The sequence below is a fragment of the Siniperca chuatsi genome, linkage group LG22 (genome assembly GCF_020085105.1).
Source record: "Siniperca chuatsi isolate FFG_IHB_CAS linkage group LG22, ASM2008510v1, whole genome shotgun sequence".
Lineage (NCBI taxonomy): Eukaryota > Metazoa > Chordata > Actinopteri > Centrarchiformes > Sinipercidae > Siniperca > Siniperca chuatsi.
Window position 1 is genome coordinate 13,413,158 of NC_058063.1, and position 25,944 is coordinate 13,439,101.

Here is a 25,944-nt window from a genome sequence, read left to right on the forward strand (position 1 = left end):
GGTGGTACATCCCATGTACGGGTTTGTCCTCCCATGATGGTCCTTCCTCCAGCACCTCTTCCTCTGTTCCCCATTGCCTGAGACATTCCCTGAGCACGTCATCTGTTGGGGCCTTATCTTTGATGTACTTGTGGATCTTGGATGTTTCATCCTGGATAGTCCACTAGTCCACGGCCGCCTTCCTTATGGCTAGCGTACAGTCTCAGGGTGCTGGATTTGGGATGGAACCCTCCATGCATGGTGAGGAGCTTTCGTGTCTTAACGTCTGTGGTCTGTATCTCTTCCTTTGGCCATTTTATTATTCCCGCAGGGTATCTGATATATATATCTGGACTTGGTCCAATGTTGTCTAGATAAAAAGCAGTAATATCGTGAAACATTTTTTGCATTTTCACAAATACAGTAAAGGTTTAACAAATTTGAGGGTTTCACACAGGGTTAAGGCTTTACCTAAAACACTAACATGCTTTCAGTAAGAGGTGCAAAAAGCGGAGGATTGGTCAACGATGTAAGATAAATTTCCCTTAACTTTCCCCTTAATTGCCGAATCGGAAGCTACGAATCTGAAGCTAACTTCAGCGTCGTCTTTCACCTTCCAACACTGCTGAAAAACAGTCGTTTTTATCAACAGCCGACGAAAACGGAAGTAGCGAGTAGTAGTAGTGAATCATCTTGCTCCCCTTCCCGTGTACTGCTCTCTGTTGGAGGGAGTACTTCTTTAAGATTAGGGCGTATCCACTCTTTGAGAATGAGGAAATACGTTGGTGTTTGTATGAAGTCCCTCCTTTAGTTTGGTTTGACCACGACTTGTGATGACCATAACGTTCAGCTGCAGCCTGGCAAAGACGTTACCACCAGCTAGCTGCGGTCCTGTCCATCAATGGCTAATTCAACCGTCGTTACGCGTAAGTACCCAAGATTTTCTCCCTTCTGTGTGGAAACGAGAAGGCGCAGCAGTGCTGCACAGTCAGAATCGTTAACTTTTCTCCTCCTCAGAAAAGTTTGCTTTGAATTTTAAAATAGCTAGAGTTTATTAAGTTACAGTGGCGCCAGGGTATTGAAGCCAACATTTATGGAAATCTACTAACGTTAGCTAAGCTAGCATGTAGAAACTAAACGGACGAACTTGAAGATATGCAGCCAGTGTGTACAAGGAAGGAAATAATCATATTCAGCATTTATAATAGGATAATATACTTTAAAAGAAACTGACAACCTGCCTTAAAATGCCACTGTAAACTCAGTATCAAACAGCAGACACGTCATTATAAAGGCGTTTAATGACTTATATTAACCTACACTGACAAAAACTTTAGGGCATTTTTTGTAACTTCTATGGTATCTCTGATTCAGTAGTGTTAAAGGATGTCAGCCCATGTCAGTGAATTAGTTTTTGTTATTGACCTGTGAAAAGCTACATCAAGTGTTGTCTTGGGTTATTCTGCACGTAATAAAAGCAAATTGCTCCTTTTACAAGATTGTAGTCTAATTAATTATCCAAGAGATTTTTGCTGCAGACTTTATTTTAGCAGACACCAGAGCTTACTGTGTACTTTTCCTTCCTAAAAACTTTTCTTTATCTGTATTAAGCATGTAAAAGCTAACTCGCAAACCTCATGACATTGTTCAGAGGGCAAACCCCAACTCATTATCTTAATTGCCTCTCAAACCAAATGAGTATTTAGTAGAAATATGTTATCAATCTTGAAATCTTCCAAATGTTGCCTTAAATACATAAATGACTGGAACCAACTTGCCTTGGTGTAATAAAATTGGACTAGCACAAAAAAAATGCTTAGCAAACATGATCTCTGTTATCTTTTTCACTTCAAGAGTGCAAGAGTACTGTGCGTGTCTCTGCATCAAGAAATATTCAAGTCAGGGTTCTCTTTTAGTTCCAGCCAATGCCCACACGCTTTGGTTTTCTTCATAACCTTTAAAATGCTGGGCCTGTTTCCATTTTCCATGGAGAGTCCACAGGAGTCTGTGGCTTTCAAAAGGCCAAGGCTGAATCCTCATGCTCATTCAATTAGACCAAGTCATCCAGTACGTTGGTTTGGTATTAAGAATACACTCATGTGATGTGTGTGTGTGTGTGCACACAGTACAAGCATACTGTATGTCTCTACTTTCAGCTGTCTTCTCCACTTCATGTAACGGCTGCAGCGTGCATAGCCTGAACGCGCGTCCAGTTGAGCTTGACACTCATTTGCAGGCTGAGGAACTTGTGGTCTAGGTTAGTGGTTCCCAACCTAGCAGTCGGGACTCCTCAAGAGGTCCCAAGTTAAATGTGAGGAGTCACAAGACGACTAAAGGGATAAGAAAAAGAAGGAAAAAAACCCCTCTCTGTTGCACAAAGCTGTTTATTATTTCTGACTTTTGTCTATCTTTTTCTTTCTCTTCTTGTAACATTCTGGATACTTTCACCTCCTCAGGCCTGTTAAAATCCTTCAAATGAAACAGTATCTAAAGGAAAACTCGCGCTCATGTCCACATACAAATAAGACCTGTGCTGAGGGGTCACACTCACAAGCACCTATTGCTGCATTTTTAGGGTCCATTCACCGAAAAGGCTGGGAACCTCTGCACTAAATGGACTTATAGGCAGAACTTATAAAGCAGGTATAGACTGTTAGCTTGACAATAGTTTTTATTTAGCTAACACTCACTGTAAGACTAATGCCAAACATTATTTCACACCTCCAAAATGAACCTGCTGGTGGCCTTGTGCTTTATATTGCATTTAAGATGCTTGCAAATGAAGATGACTAGTTTAATGCCATCTGGGGGAGTGGGAGTTTGGGGTAGCTGTGTCCACTTCCTTCGTCTTTTTATCACAGACATAGTCAGTTCTTTAAAGCAGACATTTGCAAATAGTTAGTTCGACATGTAATATTTTTCCAGAAACATATTTGCAGTTGATCTAAACGGATGTTGCTCCAAACCACACAGGTACTGATGCGGTTACGTCGATGGCAACGGCTCTGGAGCTGTGCCATTACTCGTGTCAAGCTCCATTTTTAAACATGCCATAGTAGGAAGATCCTCTGCTGCTGTTCTTGTCTCACATGTGACGAGAGCTGAAACAGTCAGATGGTTCATTGATTGATTAGTCATTCACAGCACAACAAAGAATTAATAGGCAACAATGCTGGTAACTGATGAATCATTGTGTTTCAAGCAAAAATGCCAAACATCCCCCACTTCCAACTTCTCAATCTGCTTTTCTTCGTTTAGCAATTTGAAGATGTCACCTTGGGCTTGAAGAAATTATGACAAGCTTTTTTCACTGTTTTCTGACATTTTATAGACCAAACGTTTAATCGATTTGTTGAGAAAACAATCAGCAGATGAATCAATAATAATAATAATAAAAAAAAAAAGTTACTTGCAGCCCACGTGTGACAGTCTTGCAATTTAGACACCACATCCCTATTTCTGCACGAAAAGAATTTCTGCTTCCAAAAAGGAAGCAGAGTAATCATCTCTTTCGGGCGAAATTTGAATTTTCCACTCACTGATCAGGATGCAGCATGAGAATGCAGTTTAGCAACCTTTTTGCACAACAAGTGCACTCTTGCTAATATGCTAATTACCAGCAAGCACGGGGGGAATATTTGGTGTAATGTGCTGTCTGAGACCATGGCATCGCTCACGGTGTCAGAGCCACATCTGCAAGTGAAAGTGACTGAGAGAGGTTTCATCTCCCCTTATGAGTGAGCTCACTTAGCGACTAAATGGATAAAGGACCAAGGGTTGAAATGACAGGGCTGTCTCGTGTAATCTGAAATGAGATGCGGTTAGTAGTAGGTCAGTGGGTCTCAGATTTGCTTTCCTAGCTGCACATGATTTCCAGAATATGAGGAAACGGGTAAGCCACAGACAGTCAGAGCCTTTTAACCCATTAATATTCAGTGTTGAGCTGAAGGCCACAAATTCTCATCCTAATGTGTTGTTGTGGTCAAAGGAAAACCTTTTACTGTGTGTTTACTGTCACTGTCTCAACAGTTAAGAAAACTATTCTTGATTGACAGCTATGGGGTATATTTTTACAGCTATTCAGTAACGTTTTATTGACTAATACTGTATGCGGCTACCATGACAAGAAAAGAAAGATTTGAGCCGTGGAGTAACTGTTGTCTTCTCGTGGGCTAAACGGACAGCTCACAGGAGTAGATTCTCAGAGAACAAAGGTGCATTAAGACACCGCAGTATTTTTGGTGCTGTGCCCAAAGTTTAATGTGGAGATAGACATGGTTTTAAAATGGGAGGGAGAGGTTATTAACTAGCCAAATACTGGTCAACGAGGAGATGTTTAACAGTTTCCATTTCCTCTCTCTCTCCTTCCTAAGATGAGGAGGAGAATAATGCAGTTACATCTTGTTAAGGATCAGATTACTGACTGACTGTAGCTGAGAGGTCAGATGTAAACGTCTTGCAACCCATTTCTGACTTCCTGTTTCAGATTTTGCTTGCATTAGCATTATTTAATCCTACGTTTTCCAAGAAGTGTCTCACAAAGCTGGAAATGATCTGAAAACTAAAATCAGAAATAGAAATACTTTATTGATCCCCGAGGGGAAACTCTTTAAAATGAAACTGAAAACATCATTTAGGTTAATAAGCACACAATGTGCTTCTTGGTGTCATTAGACCTTCTGCTGATATCAGCAGGGAGGAACATTAACATCCTTTTTTCTGAGATGCCCCTTGGCATAGTGGTGTCAGTATTAACCACTGATAGGTAATGGGTGTTTTCCATGTACAAATCTGGGTGCCAGCAAGAGCAGGAGGAATGCAAAGTTCAAGATTCAAATTTTCAGATTTCAGATTTCCAGTACACACAAGCTCCGTTCAAATTGACTTTGCCTTTTATTAATAGCTAAAATTGTTCGCCATTAGTACTTGTGATGTTCGAGGGAGAAGGGGAGAGGTACAAAAAGGGACAGGGCAGCGAAGAAATGGAAAGAGAGGATAAAGACAAATAATACACTAGTGCAAAGAGAAGAGGCAGAACACACTGCTAAACTGTCTCACAACTCAGTTTTGAAACTGTTATTTTTTTCATGTATTTTTGGCCAAAAATCATTCTCCCTCGTGTGTTTTTTCAGAGATTGATTTTACATCATTTTCGTGAAAGAGGCTGTTGGAGCAGAGACATCGATAACCTTCCGGCAGACAGAACTTAGTCTCAGCATAAATCCTCATAAAGCTGCAGGAAATTAAACTAGCAGAACAGTAATGCTGACCTATTCAGCCCGCGCTCAGCTCCAAAGCATGTTTCAATTGAGGGATTTGACACTGTAGACAGAAACATTTTTGCTGATACTTTTGGGAACACCTCTTATATCAGGGTGAAAGTTAGTGATGGATCTTTTGGAGGTCCTGTTCAGATCTTTACCTGCTATCCTCAGTACAGCTGCTGCTCACTGTAAGACTTGCTTTCCTTGTAGCCAGGGGCAGTTTGACCCAGTGAGTGTTTGTTTGACTCTCTCCGAAATCTCAAAGTCCAGAGAATCATTGGATCTTGCGACCTTGTGTGTATAACAATATATCTTACTTAGAGATATTCTCATCCCAAAGTCAAAAACACAGTTGCTTCTCTTCTCCAGTTCATTTTTAGCGCACTTTTACATTGAGGTCAGAGTATCATTTTAACATTTTTCAATACTGCTTTCAACGTGATACCTGAGTAGTTTGTTCATTTAGCCTAACAAAACACCCTAAGCTTCTCAAAGACAGTCGAGTTTAGTGTTGTCTCAACATAAGCAGGATTAAAAGAACTTTGCTGAAATAGGACACTATAAAACTGAAAAAAGTTGTGACTTAAATCAGTTCATATCAATTTATCATTTAATTATTTATTTCGACATCTTGGGCTCTTCTCTACGGAGACCCCTAAAGGTCATGGTGAGAATTTTTTACTTTTACTTCTGGGTTGGAGCTGTATGTATAAGGAACATCAATTATTGCTCTACACTTATAGCAACAGGCCTTTTACCAAAACCAGGCCTTTTACCAAAACCTGTTTCAGCATTGAAGGTTACTTTAATTTGTTTTGTGCAAAGAACAGAGGACCCAGCTGTGCAAAAACGCAAAAGGTTTTCCAACTTGCGTTGGTCTGCATCCCTAATGTATCTCTGCAAGTGGTTCAGTGCTGTCTGCTCTTTCTGTGACAGAACCACAGACTCTGTTTGCAGCATTTCAGTCGCCTTCTTGTTTGTTGCTTTTGTTGACTCATGTAAATACAGCACATTAGCTTTATGAGGTAGATTCAAGTGCACATCTATAATTCAGCCTCTGGAGACGTCTCTTTTTCCACAGTGAAACCGCTCTGGGGTCCAGTACAGTACAGGGGACAGTAACTGTTCACGAATGAAACCGACAGCATCCTGCAGATTACCATACTGCTTTCTTCTGGAGAGACCTCTTGATCTAAGAATTCGTTTAATTTTACTTTCACTAATTACATAACCATGCATGCCTATTGAGCAGTAGTACTATATCAGCATACTTAATGCCCAGTTCAAAGTAAAGTTCAATGAGCTGACATACTGTTGTGCTGGGAGCAGCTGAGCAGAAATAGACATATGGCTCAGAAGGAATGGAAAAAGAAAAGTATTGCGAGGTAACACAAGATCTGTTGCAAGACAACGCAAAATATACGCAAAACATATTGCGAGGGAATGCAAAAGTAATCCATAAAAAAATTCTTGCCATGACCGTTAGGGGGCTCCGTACTTCTCAGTATTTTCTGACATTTTATCAATTTAAAGATTAGTTGAAAAAAGAATGGACAGATAAATCGATAAATGTTACCACCACATTGCACCACAGGAAATCCTTTCTTCCTGTAACAATCAAACTTTACAACTCGTCTCCCTCATGTGGAGAGAAGGACAGCAGGGGCATGAAGTGGCTCCAGCCTCCATTTCAGCTCTATCTCTCTGGATTACTGTCTCTCCGTGTATTACAATCATCCAAACTTTCTGTTTTACGGTTTTATATGCAGCTCACCAAGAAGCAACCGTACTGTTAACCTTGTTGATATTTTTATACTTTCACCTTTTATTGATATTTTATATATTTGCACTCTTTCCTACTTTGTATTGCAACTGCTGCACAACTATTTCTATCTTATCTTATAGAAAATAATTGTTAGTTGCAGCCTTAGATTTGATTTTAACTTTCAGTTCTCGTGTCGGTCTATATTCAAAATATTGAGGCTCAGTACCCAGCCCCATTTATATCCTTACAAAACTGTGGCACACAGTATCTAATCAAAGCTTACTAAAGCCCAAACGTTGCTTTGAATTTGTAAACAAGCTGGACAGAAATGCGCAAAGGAAAAAAATACCAAAATTATACGGCATTACTGTATGAATCACACCTGTGATGTGCATGTGTCTCAGATATCTGTATTTATTGGCTATCCCTCTGAGGGCATCATGGCATCAGCTGTGGTTGCTAAGAGATTTATGACTCAAGTCTAAATCCCGCTCAAGGACTCTCTTCATTTTGTCAGTCTCTAGTCTTTTTTTCAATGCTTTTAATACAGTCCTCTAATTGGCCCATGATTACTTGTGAGTCATTTGGAGAGGCATGGGACCGTGCCAGCACAGCCTGTCAGTGTGGTCATCACTAGATATAAGCACATCGACGCACAACAGTCGGTCACAGGATGGTCAGTGAGCAAACAATGGTCTTTATCAGTGTGTTCAGTCTGGTGCACCAGGGAACTGGGACAATGGGAGAGCACAAATGCCTGTATGCATCAGGAGGCACATGGTTAGGTATGCAGATACACGCACAGTGCTGTGGTACATTTCAAACTGGCATAAACATGGGATTTGATTGCGATTTTATTCAAACTGTGACACCCCCCCACATTTCTCTCTCACTCACTCACTCACTCACTCACACACACACACACACACACACACACACACACACACACACACACTGATGTGAACAGAAAAACAGACAAAAGCCCTCTTGTGTGTTGTGCTGGAATGCCTCACGTGGTGCGCCAACAGGGGCAGGAGCTAGGAGAGCTTTCTCCACGGGTCATGGTCTACCCTTTGACCTTTGACCTGGTCAGTCTCAAGACATTAGGTCCAAAATATTAAGTGCAAAGTCTTGAATGAATGAATTAGATTGAATGAATTTTCTAACAGATTGGGCATGTTTTATTATTTAACTTTTCCAGTTTTTTAACGAAAGGGTATTTAGAGCTGCAACAATTTAAATTTAATCAGTTTAAAAGAAAATGTATTCAAAGTATTTTGGTAATTGATTAATTGTTCTTCATTTTTTAAGCAAAAATGACAAACATTTTCTTGTTACGGGGGGGGGTAACAGCCTGCACCAGATCGAGCAGTTTAGAGGGCAGAGACAGCAGCACTCGATTGATCCAGGAAGGGAACATGAAAGCTCCGTCGTGTTGCAGCTGATAGCATTTAAATCCTCTCAGCTGCTCAGCCCAGGCCTCGAGTGTACCCTCAGACTCACTGTGGATATCAGGATGCCATCAAGGGCGTTGAAATGACAATCAATTGTTGTGTTTCTCTGTGTGTCCTGTTGCGACAATATTTAAAATAATTACTGTTTTTTATCTCTTGATTCTCCCCTTCGTCCCTCTCCATCTTCCAGTGGATCAGACTATAGTTACTGGAACAGATAAAACTGGAACACCGGTGGCAAAAGCAGACTATATTGCTTTCGTCCTGGTGCCCGTTTTCTTCCTTCTGGGCCTGTTGGGGGTGGTGATCTGCCACGTGTTGAAGAGGAAGGGCTATCGGTGCACCACTGAGGCCCAGGATGGCAAGGAGGATGAGTGCGAGGAAGAAGAAAAGGATCCTGAGCTGGGTGGAGGTAAGGAAATCTGAATAAAAAAGGGAGAGAGTTGAGTCAACTGCTCCCACCTGCCCTCTAGTACTTACAGGCTTGTACTACATCAAATGAGTTTGGCGTGTGCCAGGTACTGTAGGTGCGGAGAGATATCGATAATGATAGACTGATGTGAATGGCACCTTCTCTCTATTTCTGTATGCCTTTAAACAATATTAAAACATACTAAAAACCTACATATGTCAGAGCTTGTTTAAGGAATAGTTGTATATTTTATGCACCATCCTTTTAGAAGTGGTTTTCAATGTTTGTGCTGATGAATGAATATTCAGAAAACCCCTGTAAGATGACAAACATAAGCTCAGAAATCCCAATAACAGTGTGATATTGACCGCACTTTTACCATTGTCTTGTTAAGTCACAGGAGAGTTTAAGGAGTGGAGGCCAATAGAAACCAGGAAGACGTTTGGCATTCTCATCACTCGTGTTCTGACTCAATGAGGGGTGTGTTAAGTGAGGTGAAACAAAAAAAAATCTCTGCACAGGGCCTGTTTAATTTCCCTTGGCTCGTAATGATAACTGCAGATAATGCTTAATTGCTGTAAGCGTTGTGTACGTAATGATGAGTTTTCTGGCCTCTCAGAGAACGTTGGTTGATGCTCTGAACTTCAGCATACTGAAAAATATAAAGTTTACTCGCTTTGCATCTGTCGTGCCATGTTTTTGTTAGTACAATATGTGGCATGACCACACAGAGAGAGATGTGGTTAGCGCTCTTGCCTCTCCATCTCGGAATTCTTGTGTGTGGACGTGAAACCTTTGGCATCCCAGTGTTATGGGTATGTCGCAGACATGAGAGATGTTATGGAAAGAACTCTTTACACCTTGCTACCAAGAGCGGCGAGAGTCCGTGCTGTCAGCCTTTCTGACCTATCTGTTATCATACGACGGACCGCTCAACAGTTTTTCTCCTGGCATATCACGTCTCCACTATTTCCCATGTTGGCCGAAACCCGGAACCTCTCCGTTGAATCCTGTTAAGTATTATCCTTTTTGTTAAGTAGAGTAGGTATTAGAAAAGGATAGGCGTAAAGCTGGTTTCTCTTGTAGAGTAAAGTGAGCTCCCTGCCAGCAGCACAATAGTCCATTAGGGTTTTCCCCCTGCTGTCTCTTGTCTTTGTGTCTTTCCTCGAAGTGCCCAACCTGTTCTCTCTCATACGCTGAAACAAGGTAGGGAAAAAAATCATTGCTTGTGTGTTCTGACCTCACCCATTCAGTCGATCCATTCTTCCCTTGTTCTGCAATGATCAGGTTTCTTCTCTTTCTCTCTCTGTCTGCTTTTGTCTCTTTCACTGACTTTTATAAAGTTGTAAGCAGCTCCCTTTACATTGTGCAGGTGAAAATCAGCCATAACATACAGAAGATTGCCATAAATTTCTGGAAGAGTATTATGTTTATCAGAAGGGAGGAAAAACTCAGGAAGCAATCAACAGGAAGCTCTAGGAAGTGCCTCACATGGGTGTGTGCTAGTGGAAGGGCTCATACACAAGTTTTCTGTTTCTGTTTAGTCCCCAGTCTTGACGGAAGACAGGTAATGATTGCACATTAATATGGATCTGTGCACATATTGATCATATAAACTCGGGCAGAGCTGGGCAAAATGAAATATCACAATATTTGTTACCCGGTGATACAGTACATAAATTGATACCAATAATATCACAATTTTTCAATGAAAATGTATGCTTTCAGGAGATATTTACACACAGTAAATGATTAGCAATGTAAGTATGATGATCAAATAGGCATTTGTTCATTACACTATTACAGAATAGCCTCATACGTTGACCATTGGCAGCTATAATAGAGCCTTTTAAAGCTGCTGTAATCAATATCTTGGACCAAATGACTATGTGTAATGCGAAAGCGGCAGGCATCTCAACACTGTACACTACCCGCCCAGCACTAAACAACAGACAGACAAAGTTAGTGAGTAGCTGGTGAACATAGTGGAGTATTTAGCTGCTAAAGAGCCAGATATTCCCCTCAGGAGTTTGTGGAGACTGAATGAGAGAGTGAGAGTGAATATCGGAACATGACTCCAAATAAATGATTATATTGTTCCAAATCTGCTGAATATGTAACTAGTATATTGTTTGCTAACAATAACAACGTTATAATATTTAATAATATTTTGAAAGCCACTCTTATATCACAATATTAATATTACATCAATATATTGCCAATCTTGAATAATATGTAATAGGCAAACAAAATGCTCCATGAGTCTTTTGTGTGGTTTTCCATTATAACTCATTGTTGGCATTCCTGCTCCAGTTAAACAGTAAAACCTAGAGAAGTAATGTCAACAAGTTGTAATATTAACAAGTGCTCTTAAACACATTTACACATGCTTAGCCACAGTTTTGTGTTAAGCTGTAGCCTAAATATTGGTTACTTTTCTGTACTCATCAAAGCTGCTTACACACTCATTAATTCAAGTATTTCTGTGTGTGTGTGTGTGTGTGTGTGTGTGTGTGTGTGTGCGCGCGCGCATTTGTTTTCTTATCTTCCAGACATGAATGACACCCTCAGTGAAAACAACGACACAGTCGGACAGATTGTCCACTACATCATGAAAAATGAAGGTACGTGTCCAACATACTAAACAACAGACACAGACTAAATCAATTTCTTTTGCCACCTTTATAAACATAACTGTCGAACACATTGTACTTGAGGTTACTCTTCTATTTCCGCCTCTTTCATTTAAGGAACAGGTATTTGTATGACTATGCAGAGGCTGTGGATACATTTCAACAACATTTGTCACTTACTCCTATTTAACACTGAGAGTTTGTGAACATGTGACTTTGAGGGGGATCGCCCTTGGTCAAGGCCGGCCTTTAGTAGCCCTCCTTCCATGAAGTCATTACAGCCGGCACTGCAGTTATTGTTTTGACAGGAGCATTATCACAACGCTGTTCAGGAAGCAAGTGTGTGTCAGTTTGTGTGTAGTGGTATAGTGGTGTGTATGTGTATATGGGACACTTCTCAGAATAGTTGGGCTCAGGATTGACAGTCTCCATGGACGTTTAACACCAGGCCACTGCAGAGGAATTTAAAGGAAAAGTTGTGATACATGTGGTTACATCACTATTTCCCATTGAAGTCACAGGAGTGTTTTAGCTGTTTTTTGACTGCCTTATTCCTGTAAATTGAAATAATTCCCCTGAGTTGGAACATAAAGGCAAATTCATAATAAATAACAGCACTCTAATGATTCCAAGTAATTGCCTTTCTTTGTTCAGCTGAGTTTATTTTAAGTGGCAACAGGAGAGATAAGGATCAGTGCTACTACTGAGTCAAATACAATCAACTTGATTAGTATGAATACACATGCCTTTCTAACAGTATAGATTAAAGCAGTGGATTATTAGCAGCGGAGTTCTATTAAAATCAGGCTTAACAACTGTTAATAGTGTGCAGGTAAGTAACTTGGGTTTAAAGGTAGAAAGGGTGCTTTGATAAATTCGTGAAATGGAGGGATTGCTGTTTATCTAGGTTATTAATAGTTTTACTCGGGCGATGTCCAATTGTTTTCAACAAATCCTCCAACAACACAGAAATCATAACAGGGCAGGGAAAGAGGCAGGAGAGGAGACAAGGAGATGAGGGAGACAATTATACTGTAATTTTTACTGTTTACGATACGGGGTGTAGTGCAGCTCTACATCTCATTCATTATTTTAAGAGACATAAGGTCAGAAAATCTTGGCTCAAAGCCCTCAGTTTCTAGCAGTGTCAGCCAAAGTTTCCCCCCACAGTTCACTGAGACTCACTGAATTTAGTTAAAACAAACGATGCATATATCTACAGTAACACATATACCCTGCACCCTGTTGAGAATTTATAAGCAGTATATACAAAGATTTAATAGTTTATAACATATTAACACACTTTGTATATAAACAGATAATGAATGGCAATATAGTAAAACACACAGTTGTAATAATATAAAATATGCCTTCATATGAGAAATTATGATTGTTGACAAATACTGCACATTAATAAACACTTAAAAATGTTCTTATATCTGCTTAAAACTACATTATAATGTGTTATAAACGATTTATTATATTTTTATATACTGCTTATACTGTAGATGATAAATAAGGGGGGGTTAACGTAAAGTGTAACTTATGAATTTAGACTTAGGCCCCTCCAAAACTACAAAAAATGGAAAGGTTTCAGTCGTAGTCATCTGGACACTGTTTTCAGAATCAAGACGTTTCATCCCATCCGGAAGTCATTCTCAATTGTGAAAAATGGTCTGAGAACTCAGAAATAACAGTGATGAGGGAGGTGCAGCAGTTTCAGTTGAAACTAGGCAGGTTAAACAGCAGCTACTCAGGTAGATTCCTTCCTGAGGGCAGGGCTTAAATAACACAGATTAGCTTAAATTTCTGAGTTCTCAGACCATTTTCACAATTGAGAATGACTTCCGGATGGGATGAAACGTCTTGATTCTGAAAACAGTGTCCAGATGAATACGACTGAAACCTTTTCTACGATGGAACACTCCTGGACGAATGAGGGACTACACCGTCTTATTTTATTGTCTTCTTACTTCTTAAATTTATTTGAAAGATTCATCATAGGGATCAATAAAAACATTTTTAAACAGTTTTCAAATACAGGAAATACACAGATACACCTTATCTGTGAGTATTGATCCCTAAAGTGGTCTAAACCATCCTTCTTATCTGTCATATACATATGACACACAAAGTCAACATTGGCCTGTCTTGGTGTCTGGCCATCGTTGGCCTGTGTTGATTTTTCTGTCTACCCTCAAGACACGAACTTTGAGCTGACTCATCACTGCTTTCGTAGTAATGCTGTTCGTAAAGTTGGAGTCCTTAACTGTGACTCACCCTCACAGTGTCAGTCTGGTGACATGTTGTGGTTTGTGCTTTCAACAATACAACCTAGAAAATGTATCAAAGCTTTGTTACTGGCTACTCCTAGTTCCCATTTTTCATGGAAGTAATTATCTTTAGAACACAGGAAGTCTGTGCATTTCACATTTCCACCACCAGCAGCAGCAGTTTGTGTATAAATATACATAAGAAGTAAGTAGTCACCACGAGCAGCAGTAGTCTTTACGGCTGAGCAAAGGCCGCCATCTACCGATAATCTCAAAATAAAGGCATCACAGTGCTGGCACAGTCCTACTTGTTTTGATTGGATGCCCATGTAGCATCATTACACAACAGACTTCAAAATAAAATCCACCTAGAGGATAAATTACATATGTTTGATTAGTATACCCTTTACTTTTCTATTCTCTTGTAATTCACTACAAAGAAAAATATTTCAGAAAGATAAGCAGGAAGATATACATTCGGCGTTTGTAGTTAAAATGCTGTATACTGGGTCTTTTGACCACATTGCATTGTGTCTTAAAGGCTAAATTAGCCCATTACTACTGAGCAACTGATACCAAAACTCATTACATTGAAAATTGTTTAAAGCCATCTCTGTGTCTCAGTACCCCCCCCTTAAGGTATGTGCAAATTCCTTTATCTGTGTACAGTGTGCTCATGTGGAAGTCAGTGAATGCATCGGGCCATGCCTTAGGGAAATCTGTCACTGGGAGCAAATTATGTAAATCTATATCTGAGCTGTTGGCTCTGTGATGATGCTACTTTGTCTGGGAACAGAAGTTGGTGGAGATGTTGTTCATGTGCAGTATAAGAACTTAAAGCGACTTGAAGTGCCAAATTCCTGACCATTCCACAGAAATTAAACTTCTCAGGGTCATATTCTGGTGTTTGTTTGCTTCCAAAAGGTTTCTATGGGTTGGCACATTCTCCCTGAGGTTGTTGTGTACAGTAATTATGTTCTGTGATTGCATGTGATGTGCCATTTAATTGTGTTGAGTTAATCTGCTGTAGCCATCTTTCAATAAGCGCTCTGCTTTTGAAATCACTGGAGCGCTCTCCTTGCTAATTCCCAACACTGTTTTTATCTCTCGCTCTCTCTCTCTCTCTCTCACTCTCTCTCCCTCCTCAGCAAACTCAGATGCCCTGAAAGCCATGATTCATGAAAACAGCATTGATTCTGATGGGTAAGTGTCTCACATTGTAGTAACTACTTCAACCACCAGATGGCACCATAAGCCTCCTTTAAAACCTGTTGGTGTCACTACTGACTGAAATGAGAGTAGCCAGAGCAGGAAATGAACACACAAGGCAATCAGGCCACATTTTTCTTCTGATACTTTTCCAGATTGGCAAGGTTTGATTGAGGGCGAGCAGCTGGAGACTATTCCTGAAATGCCACTGTGTCCCATATCACTGTGTTGTGGGATTATTAAATTATTAAACCATATTGAGCGCAGTTGTTGGCATGTTTCCTTATTGGATTCTTAGCCAGAAGACAGTGAGTGTGACTATGACTCTAAATAAAACTGAAGTATTTGCCAAATAAACTGTAGGTATCTTTATACTAGAGGCTTTAGAAATACAGCCTGCATTACTGCTGAAACAATTTGTTGATTTTATCACGCAAAAATCTCAAATGTATGCCGGTTCCAGCTTCTCAAATATTAGGATTTAATGCTCTTCCCTGTTTTATATCACTATAAATTAATAATCTTTGGGTTTTGCACGTTTGGTCAGACAAAACAAGCAATTTTACAGACCAAAAGATTAATGTATTAATTGAAAACATAATCAGCAGATTCATCATTAATGAAAATAATTGAGCAATAACAATAGTGTAATTAGCTAGCTGAGTTGTCTTTTAAAAAAATAATTTTTTTAATTGATTTTATACATTTAACACATTGTACATACATAACTGAACCCTCCCCTGAATTGAACATATGCCAGTATATAACAACAACAACAACAACAACAACAACAACAACAACAACAACAACAATATCACTTGAAAATCAATAAATAGCTAAAAATCAAGTTTAAAAGGACAAAGATTTACAATGAAAAGAAAAATAACTTAAATAAATACTTTCAATTGTTAGTTGCAGCCCTAGCCTGCATGTGATGGCCAGGATTCTAGCTTAAAATGTATAGGCCTCGAAATTGATTTCAGTAGGTCATTCACATCTCAAATCAAAGGCTGCCTGCTTGCCACTTTGAAACGACCCTGCATCATAAGAACAGGAGCTGGTGGTACAAGCTGAGATTAGATGTCTTCGCTTGTTTTGCCGCTGAGATAAGGAGAGAGGGAGTTAGGCAGATAGACAGATTAGAGGATGAGATGCCTGCGACAGAAGAGGAGCGGGAGTAAATCGAGTTAGCGGAGTATGTTTTCCCTTCTCTCTCCTCCTATCATCTTTCTTGTCCCGCTAGATGTAGTTCTGGGAGGAAAGGAGAGAGATAAAGAGAGGAGAGATGTTCTTCTTTGTTAGGAAGAAACTGTGTGGATAAATGGTAGGAGCGTTTTGGTTACCTCTGCCAAGTATTAGATATTGAGGTATTGTGCTCAGTCACATTGGATGTCCTGGAAAAGTCATCAGAAAACTGCAATCACACACATTTCCCCATCTTGCTTCTCCAGTTCTCTCTGCAAATCTCTTTTCCCACATACTTCCACCCCTTGTTTTCTCTCCCTTTTCCCTTCACTTTTTTGTTGAAACTGCTCTCTGTAGTACGCCCTCTTTCTCTTGCTGTTACTCTTTATATCTTTCTCTCTCTCTCTTTCCCAGCCAGGTTGGGCAGTCTGCCAGTGGATCACTTAGAGATGGTGGAATACGGGGGAGGGGGTATCGGCGGGGGTAATTTATGGGACACTTAAGGGGAGGAGGGAGACAGATAGACAGGCAGAAAGAGAGGGAGGGAGGAAAAAAGAGAGAGGGATGGAGAGAGAGACTACAAGAAGGAGAGTGACTGTAGTGTGGCCAGGGCTTGCTGTCTGCCTTTCCAGATTTGGTGCTTAACTTCCCCTCGCCTCAGTGCTGCTGTCCCCATCAGTACTCCAGCTGCCACCTCTCCACCATCCCTCGGTCCCCTTTCGTCTTTCCACAAGATGCTCTGCTCACATCAGCTGATCTTCCCTTTGCCTTGTCTTTTTTTCCCCTCCTGTTGGTCCAACTCTTTTTTTCATACCTCTGCTCATCAGGAATCCTCACGCTGTACATGAGCATAATACATATTTTTTGTGCATTTGTTTAAAAAAAAAAAGGCATCTCACATGCATATACTCACACATTGTTTACACCAGTGGTTCCCAAGCGATGTCTGCTAGTGTACCAGTTGTTACCAGTTCATCTAAAAACAGAGTTTTGTTTTGTTTTGTTTGAATCATTTTTTAAAAGGGCCTGGAACGCTTAAAATTATCCAGTAATTCACAAGAAAACAAAGATAATTTTTTTGTAAATAGCTAATAAAAAGCTCATCTCTTTGGTTCTGAGATTGATAAAAAGCTAAATCGTCGTCAGACGATAGCCGGTGGGTTCCAAGATTGCATTTTGGCCAATGCATTCCGCCACTTTGGCTCTTCAAACTGGTTGTTTACCTGTATGCAACCAAAGCCTTCGCAAACGTGATTGGTCAATACTACTCGGACTGCAAACGGAAACCAGAACACTTCCGATATCAAAATCATGTCCCTTGCCTACAGATTCTGCATTCATATGCAGATATCTATTTATAGAGATTAGGTGTCTGCATACATGGATGGACCGCATGGACCCAAATTTATGTCAGGCGGATCATCGTGGCCTCGCAGATGTGGAAGTATAAAGTGGGCTGTAGTGCTACGACATACAGTGATATTTTAGACAATCGTGTGCTTTCACCTTTATGGCAACAGTTTGGGGGAAGCCATTTCCTGTTTCAACATGACAGTACCCCGTGGACAAAGTTAGGTTTATAAAGAAAGAGCCAGATAGCAAAACACTGCGCTGAGGTTTGCGAGATTATGAGAAGGGATGTTATAGCAGCACATTAATGCCCACTGTTTTAGAATGAGATGATGAACAATCACATGTGGGTGTAATGTTCAGGTGTCCACATATTTATGGACATATATTGTATCTTAGCATCCCTCTTTTCCCTGTCCCATCTCTTACAGTAAGTGTCCATATCCGTGGTGCTTCCTCAACACTGATGAGACGGATCAAAGAGACTCATAAACTCATTATGCTGTCTGTCCCTTGGCATACATGCATAGGCAGACATACTATATATTATGTTTATGTCAGTGAGTAGAAACACTGTTTATTCCCCTATTTTGTGTGTAAACAATGTGAAGAGCTGCTCTCCAGGGTCCTAAAACACAGTTCCTCTCCAAAAAAGATGTGAGAGCGCAAACAGACAATTAGTCCCTTTAAACATACTTCTAAGATAAATACTGAATGACAGTGGAGAGACACAGTATGTGTTGTGATACCCTTCATATCAGTTTGACTTCTTTATACAGGTTTGTTGTCTCATGTAATTCACTACTTACCACCTCACCCTCACCTGCAGCCTGCTCGTACAGAAAATTGCCTCCATTATTACTTTAAACATTCAGAGTGATCCTTCTTGTCAGTATTTTTTTTTCTTTTCCTGTTGTAGTATGAAACATTTATGTGTCATTTCTGTAGTAGTGGGCTGTGATAAAGGAAGTGCTGCAGAATTAAGTGAGCTTGAATTCTCTCTATGAAATGAAAATGTTTTGGACTGAATGTAGGTCAGTTGTTAGTTTGTGAAAGGTCTCACTTCTCAGTTCTGTATTTTTGACAGCAGATCTGAAGAAATCACTACTTTTATTGTATTTAATATTTTGATGTTGGTGCTGACCTATAACAGATTTCTTGGTTCATTTTTCTCTTTGTTGCATAATTATTGTTAAGTGGCTGATTTACATTATTTTTGCTAGTAATAATAGGCCACAGTCATTCAGCAGCTATCTTGATTACACACTCATCATAATTGTGTAATTGTACTGTATAATACATTAATAATAATAATTGTGTCATTACTGAAGCAAGAGGGTTTAAAATCTAAAATAAAACAAACCCTCCATCTTGATTACTAATTTCTGGTTTCTCTGTCTTTTAGTCCTCCGCTCACCCCCACCTCTCCCAGCACCCCAACCCCTCCAATGACTCCGATATCACCGAGTGCACCCCTAGGAGCAGCCAAGCACACCTGCAACCACCTGCACACCATCAGTGGCCTGGGCGGCAACAAGAACATCTGTAACCGCTGCAGCCAGAAGAAATGGCCGCTGATAAGGAGGCCGTCAGCCCGTAAGGCAGAGCATCACCGCAGCCACCTCGGAGAGGTCACGGTCCTGGCTGTGGGCAGGTGGGCAGGTGTGTGTGAATGTGTGTCTGAGGCAAGGAGGCAGCAACGAAAAGGAGTTTATTGCTGCTTTACGAAATTTCTTAGAATCATACAACACAAGATGCTTTTAAAGGTAAATTAAAAGTTTGTCCCAGAGGCATATTAGAAATTAGTGCACACACACCATAATCAAACATTAACTCCAAATATTCGGCACACACAGGCTAAGATTGTCATGCATTTGACACCAGACTAGTGACCTGGTGGGCGGTCAGGGTCAAGCCTGGGAAAATAGATGCTGCGGGGTTCAGACTGTGTTGTGGAGCCACAACAGGAGAGGCTCTCTCAAAACTGAGACAGTGACAGCTACAGAGACATTTGTGATATTTAACAGCTTTCTACCAGCTGTTTTTCAGGATAGTGTGTGGAGGATCTTGTTGCATACAGAATGTCATCCTACCTATGTTTTTTATTTTTTTTATAAAACTATTTGTCACTGCAAGGGAAACTGTATGTGGCAGCTCACAATAAATAAACAGTAAATAGGAGAAAAACATTGTTAATCACAAAGCAAAAAAAAAAATTAAATGTTAAAAATCTATATGTGGAAAAAAACAAAAGCGTTGAGTACAAGTGGCCGAGAGCGTGTGGGATTTTTTTTTTTTTTTTTTTTTGGCCCTTTCACAGTACTTTTTTTTACTTTAAAATAAAAGGTTTTTGATGGATGTGAGTTTCTTTTTTTGTTCAGAAACATGTCAGAATCCTCCTGTTCTCACAAGATTTTGGGGGTCACCTGGTGTCGTATTTGGAATCGGTTACTTGTATTCCAGTGTGTTGTTCTCTGGAACAACACAGCCGTTCAATGTGTGCCTCCTTCTGTCAAGACTTCACGTGGCTGCTTCACAATAACAGCCACCCCGTGTTTCACAAGTTGAACTCTTAATGTGAAGCTGTTCTGTTAGCATCAGCGGTAACTTAATACAGCTCTGACACGGTGTAATGAGAGTGAACAGTAAACAGTGAGATAAAATGTTGCCCTCATGCTTGTGAAAGCAATCAGTATCCAGCACGGGAATGGTGGACTCCACCACCACCAATGAAATCTACTATACGGAGGTATAATTACTGAATGTAAATACATTGAATGGCTATTGCTGAAAAATGCTGACCACAAATGGTATTGAAAATGGGGTCTGATGTTATGAAAATCTAAGCATTATAACTTTAAGAAAGAATTCTTGTTTGTGATGTAACAGGCAGTGACTCTGGACACTCCTGTGCACAAGATTTGTGGGAATTTTCTTTGTACAAAAGATGGACCTGGACCCTTTTCTGTTGCTTTCAGGGTTTGAAAGGGGTTCAAGATGAAAACACCACATTGGGAATTAAACCCTGGCAGTATGCCACCATTATTAAACTGTGTCCAAGATGTTTAAAGTAAAGAGAACATTTCTCAGTCCACTAGTGAACCCAGGAAAGTGTACAGCCTCGTCCCCGTCACGCAGCGAGCGCTCTCCTCATCCTTAATGTCCTGCTGCGAGCTGATTTGGATGCAGAGAGGTTGCTTTTCATTTGCTCACCCAGATGAATGGCCGTGTACGCAAAGGGTCAGCATAACCTGGATACGAATATTCATTTGCTGATTTAATTAAAGCTTTGGAGTGTGTGAGTGTGCATGGGTGCCTTTGAGTGGGTGGGTGGATGAGAGAGGTGTAAAGTTTGGGTGAGAGAAAGTCATAGTGAGGCAGAAGCAGATGCCAGCTGAGGCACAAATGACAATAACTGATACCTACTGAGATCATTAATGGACCATTTTCTGTGGTTTATTTATATTGCTTATGATATACTATTATACTATTTACAAACTGAAAAATGATTTTCAGATCAATTCTATTTTATTTTGACCTAGAAAAACAATTCACACTGGGAGCCTTTTTTTTTTTTTTTTTTTTTTTTTTTTTTTTTTTTTTTTTTTACTTTCTTGAAAGAGTTCAGTAACAGTAACCACTGTACTGTGTGTATTTGTCATTTCGGCCAGCGGTCCCCACACAGGAGTTTGTTTTAATGAGCCAGCTCTGCAGTGTGCAAGACCTCATTTTTCATTTGGCTGCAAAAGCATCCAGCATTGTGTTTTGTGGTTTTTTTTTGTTGTTGTTGTTTGTTTGTTTTTTTAACCAATTTTTTTGTCACCTCTCAGGTTCCGGGTGACGAAGTGTGAAAAACCAGCCAGGGAGAGGCGGACCCTGCTAATAACAGACTCCAATGGGAGCGTTCCTGCATCTCCTACAGAGGCGGAGCCCAAGAGCCGGACGACATCCGTGTCCCAGCAGGTCTGTATCCTGGAAACTTATTCATCCGTGTCCCTCTTTCTCTTTGTCTCCCACCAGGCTCGTCCCCGCGGATACCCTGTGTATAAATAGTGTTGCTTATGTATTCACAATTATTTATGTGTGTACTTGCTTGTTTGTGCATGTTCATGGAAAACAAATTGTTAAATATCACAAAAACTAGAGAACTTTATGGCTTTGATGATTAATAGCACACAACATTTAGCACTGTTTTGATATATATTGTAACTGTGTTAGGGCTGCAACTAATGGCTTATTTTCTTGATTAAGCTTTTAGTTGTTTGGTCTATAAAATGTCAGTGAAACATGCCTGATACAATATTCTAAAGCCCAAGGTCTTTTAAATGTCTCAGTTTGTCCGACCAACCCTCCAGAAACTGACATCACTATCACCTAACAAAGAAAAGCAGCAAATTTTCCAGATACATTTTAGTAGCTGGAAGTAGGGAATGTTTTTTTTTTTTTCCTTAAATGATTAATCGATTATCAAAACAGTAACACTTTTCTGTCGATCAACAAATCGATCAATTGTTTGCTCTAAGCTGTGTAATGTAAAAACTGCAGGGAGATGTCACTAAAATGTCATATACAGTGGAGACAGTGATATAGTACATTTACACACTTGTTTAGAAGAAGTCAAGTTTGTTTGTTTCCTAATATCAAATACAAAAGAATACACTACAAACTCCCCAACGAATGTATAACATTTAGAAACCCTGCAAGTCATGGATCTAGAATAACAATTATAAAACTATTGAAAATAGTTTCTGTCTTTCTTTTTAAAGAGATATGAACACCCAACAAAAAACAGCTGCATATACGGACATTGTCTACCTGTAGCTCAACAATTAGCTAAATAAGTGTTTAAAATTCATGATAAAGAGCTACTGAAAAATCCAGCTGCAGCAGTAATCAGCCTGGAGCTTAATCTGTTGGTAAATTCTGCATCTGTACACAACACCAGTAATCCTGCAGCAGGAACTGTGTGTTACATGTGTTAAGACATGATGGCGTCTGTCATGATGCTGCATTTTCATAAACCTTCTAAACAACATAAGCTGAAAAAAGGATGTTGGTGTATGAATGTTTCCTCTTATACTTAAGAAATGAATCTATTACAGTTTGTTTTCTTCACATCCTAAAAAATCCAGAGTCTGTTTAGATTCACCAACCTTGACTGAATCAATGTCATGACCCAATTTGTTTTAGGGTAGAGAAACATTACACTCATGTTTCATAGATGATACAAAAGCAAAGAATCCATTTCCAGCTTTAGAATACATTTAACATCCGTGTTTGTTTCATCTTTTACCGTTAGCTCACATATTGACTTTTAGCTTGCTCATATTGACTGTGCCTTCCGCCCAAGAAAATAAACAAACCCTGTAGCGTGAAGGAGTGATGGCTGAACACTTGAGTGTGTCGATTAATGATTATTTTTTTCTTTATTAAATTCAGGCACATACGGACAACTTGGGCAAAGAGAAACGATAGAAATCCAGGTAACGTGTCACGTTTTCATCAGCTACGTGTGTATTTTATATTTCTGTCTTAACAACATGTATTCCCCCGTTCCACAGATTTCCCAAGAGAGGAGAAAAACAACATCTGGACACCTTTTTTTTAAAACCCAAACAAGAACATTAAACCATCAGCAGTGGAGGAGCGAAGCAAGAGACTCGACCTGGGAGTCGTCCCTCCACATTCCTGCTCCACAGGGAGACCAAAGTGCTGCTGATGAAGAGGATGACGGTGGAGAGAGTGACATTTAGAGTCACACTAGCCAGTTATTTTACAAGCAGAAGAGGTGTAAGGTGTGCCTATTTGTGATACACGCCATTTCCTCCTAAACTAGATTTACAGTAGTGCCTTGCTCAAGGGCGTTTAAGAAGGGCAGCTGCTCAATGTCAAGGAAGCCTGACCCATGGACGTGGTCCATGATGTATGTACATGTGTTTTTGTATGTGGAGGTATAGAAGAGTTTTTGCACGTCATCAGCCAGTTAATTTGATAAAACTACACCCCAGAAACAGGTACAGCCAGTGTGAGATTAAATTGTGGGTTGTCGTTCCCACACAGGAAGCAGGAACGACCTGACGTAGAGGTCACGGAGCCAGGAAATAGGCCGGAGCGTTAGCAGATGTGATAAGAGTAAAACAACAGCAATCGTGTCCTGTACCGGCGTGAACATGATGTCAGGATGATAAAGCATCGCAATAAATTAGCTCGAATATTCAGACAGGGACTGCTCACTCAGTGTTTGCTCTTAAAGTGACAGTGTTATTTTGACATTAACAGCAAACCTTAAACCTGCATCCTGAGACAGGTCAGTCCACTCCAACCCTTCAAGGTCACTATGACCTGCCAGATTTTCCATTTGTAATATCCAATGTGTCAGATAGGCATTACTAAATCTTGAAACCTGCATTAATTGTTTTTCTTGGTCATTTTGTGTGGCTATAAACACAACATTGATGTATTATCAGCTTATAAAGTTGTTTTGTGGAACGTGATAGCAAACAGTTGCCTTACATTCATTAGCAGTCATGTGGAGTTGTGTTTCTGTCCACCTGATGAAGTCCAATATTTACTCGTCTTTTAGCTGTTTTGGTCTCCACCAAGCCCAAGCCAGGTTGTCCTGGAGACTACAAATTTAAAACTGAAAGCCTTTATTACAAATAGCCCTTTAAAGACCCTTGTGAGCTAAATCATCCAAATATGTCATTTTCTCCAGATCTTCGTGATCAAAACGTATATAATTATAGACATGTTTTGTTTCAACATTGTTGATTTGTGAATATCATTTCATTGTGCGTCATTTAAAAAAACAAACAAACCCTTTGTTATTCATATTTTGGGACAGTTTACTGTGTTTTTATTGTTGTGTAATGAAATAAATAAAGCAAATAAAGATGACTAATACATATCAAACCATAAACAATTCACTTTATTGTTGTCAATTAATACACTGTATCCCAGTTGAGACATGAGTACATTACAGTAATAAAAGCCAGTGTCCACTGACCTGAGGTCTAACTTCTCCCTCTCCTCCCTCATCTGAGTGAACCATCTGTCTTCATATTCTATTCTCTCATTTCCTTCTTTCCTCTCTGCATCCTCCTCGCTCCTTCTCTCCCCTTTTCGTACTATAATGAAAAGATGATTTGTCTTATTCATCTCAAGTAGGTAGTCCGCCGACCTCGGGGCTCTCTATCATATTATTTCCAGATAATGGAGATGAGATGGTGATGGAGAAGTGTTTTTGAGCCAATGCGCAAGACCTAGGATTAAACATCCATGACTCTTTTTGTCTCCTCTTGACCTTCTGAGTCTTATCAGGTATACTCATGCAACCATGCACGGTTTTGATAAAGGATGCACAAGTTACTGACCTTAAAGAGACCAGCAGAAAAGATAAAAATATGATAATTTACGTTATTACTTCCCTAAATTATTAACATGATGCCTAACCGCTCTGAACAACAGCGAGGGCGTGATTAAACAAGGCTCCTGAGTGACACATGGCTGCCGCTGGTGTCACTTGACAGTGCTGGAGGGAGGATTGACTTTCAAAGTGTTGACAGGGAACATTCACATGCAGTGGAAAAGAAACCCTGATAGCACACAAGGTGACATCACCCCACCCATGGCTGTAGACTCAAAGCAAACCTGCCTATTATAAACACACACATGCATACAAGGATGGCTTCAGGGTGTTAAACCTGTCTGAAAAGATGCAGTTGACAGTGCAGGACATGAGTACGTAGCACAAGGATGGTGCAAATATTGACTCCAGTTGCACGTATGTGTGTTTACTTTAGCTCTTACTGGGACAAAAAAATACAGGGGGTGTCGCCAGTTTTGTGAAAGGTTTGTCACACTACATTAAACCGACTAAAAATTCCTCGAGGAAATTAGGTATGCACATAAAAAACGGTATAGATAATAATAAAGCTCTGTGCTGTCTCCTTTGCATGGCTTCATAAGCAGTAAATTTATCTCAGGCACTGAATTATTCAGGCCTCCAGGCGACGAGTTCCCATGCCGATGCCAGGCTAAGTGCCCTACATCTTATCTTTGTCTCTGGCTATTGGCCAAGTGGACGGAGCTCTGGCTCGGGGGGGAGAAAAAACATTTTTTAGGGAAACATTTGGGACCAGCGGGAGGAAATCTAGTCAATGTTTAACACTTATGAATTACATCAGGGCCATAAAGGCAGTGACCTTCTGAAATGGCTCACTGCCCACCTTTCTTTAACTCAAATAGTGTGATTCCAGTGGACAGTGAGAAGGCAGCCATGACTGGAAAATGGCTTACACAGTATCTTAACCAGAGTTAAAGCAGCACTATGTAACTTCTGAAAGTAGAAATGGGACAATCATCCTTTCACAAATGAAAAGCTGAACTCATAAGCAATAAAACTCACCCTCGCTCAATTC

At 40.1% G+C, this 25,944-nt stretch overlaps 1 protein-coding gene across 3 annotated transcripts; it reads left to right on the forward strand.

Moving 5' to 3' along the window:
• The first annotated feature begins 705 nt into the window (after window positions 1-705).
• rell1 (RELT like 1) lies at window positions 706-24,443 on the forward strand. 3 transcript variants are annotated; one of them, XM_044184688.1, is made up of 8 exons: window positions 706-905; window positions 8,653-8,874; window positions 11,427-11,498; window positions 14,929-14,983; window positions 18,930-19,178; window positions 21,355-21,487; window positions 22,964-23,007; window positions 23,086-24,443. In XM_044184688.1, the coding sequence occupies exons 1-7, from the start codon at window positions 881-883 to the stop codon at window positions 22,997-22,999; spliced, it is 792 nt and encodes a 263-aa protein (XP_044040623.1). In that variant the 5' UTR covers window positions 706-880; the 3' UTR covers window positions 23,000-23,007; window positions 23,086-24,443. The 3 variants fall into 3 exon arrangements, 2 of the variants coding, with proteins under 2 accessions (XP_044040623.1, XP_044040624.1); XR_006376589.1 differs by lacking the exon at window positions 23,086-24,443 and having other exon boundaries at window positions 713-905; window positions 18,930-19,186; window positions 22,964-22,979; XM_044184689.1 differs by having other exon boundaries at window positions 719-905; window positions 22,964-24,443.
• The last annotated feature ends 1,501 nt before the right edge of the window (window positions 24,444-25,944 follow it).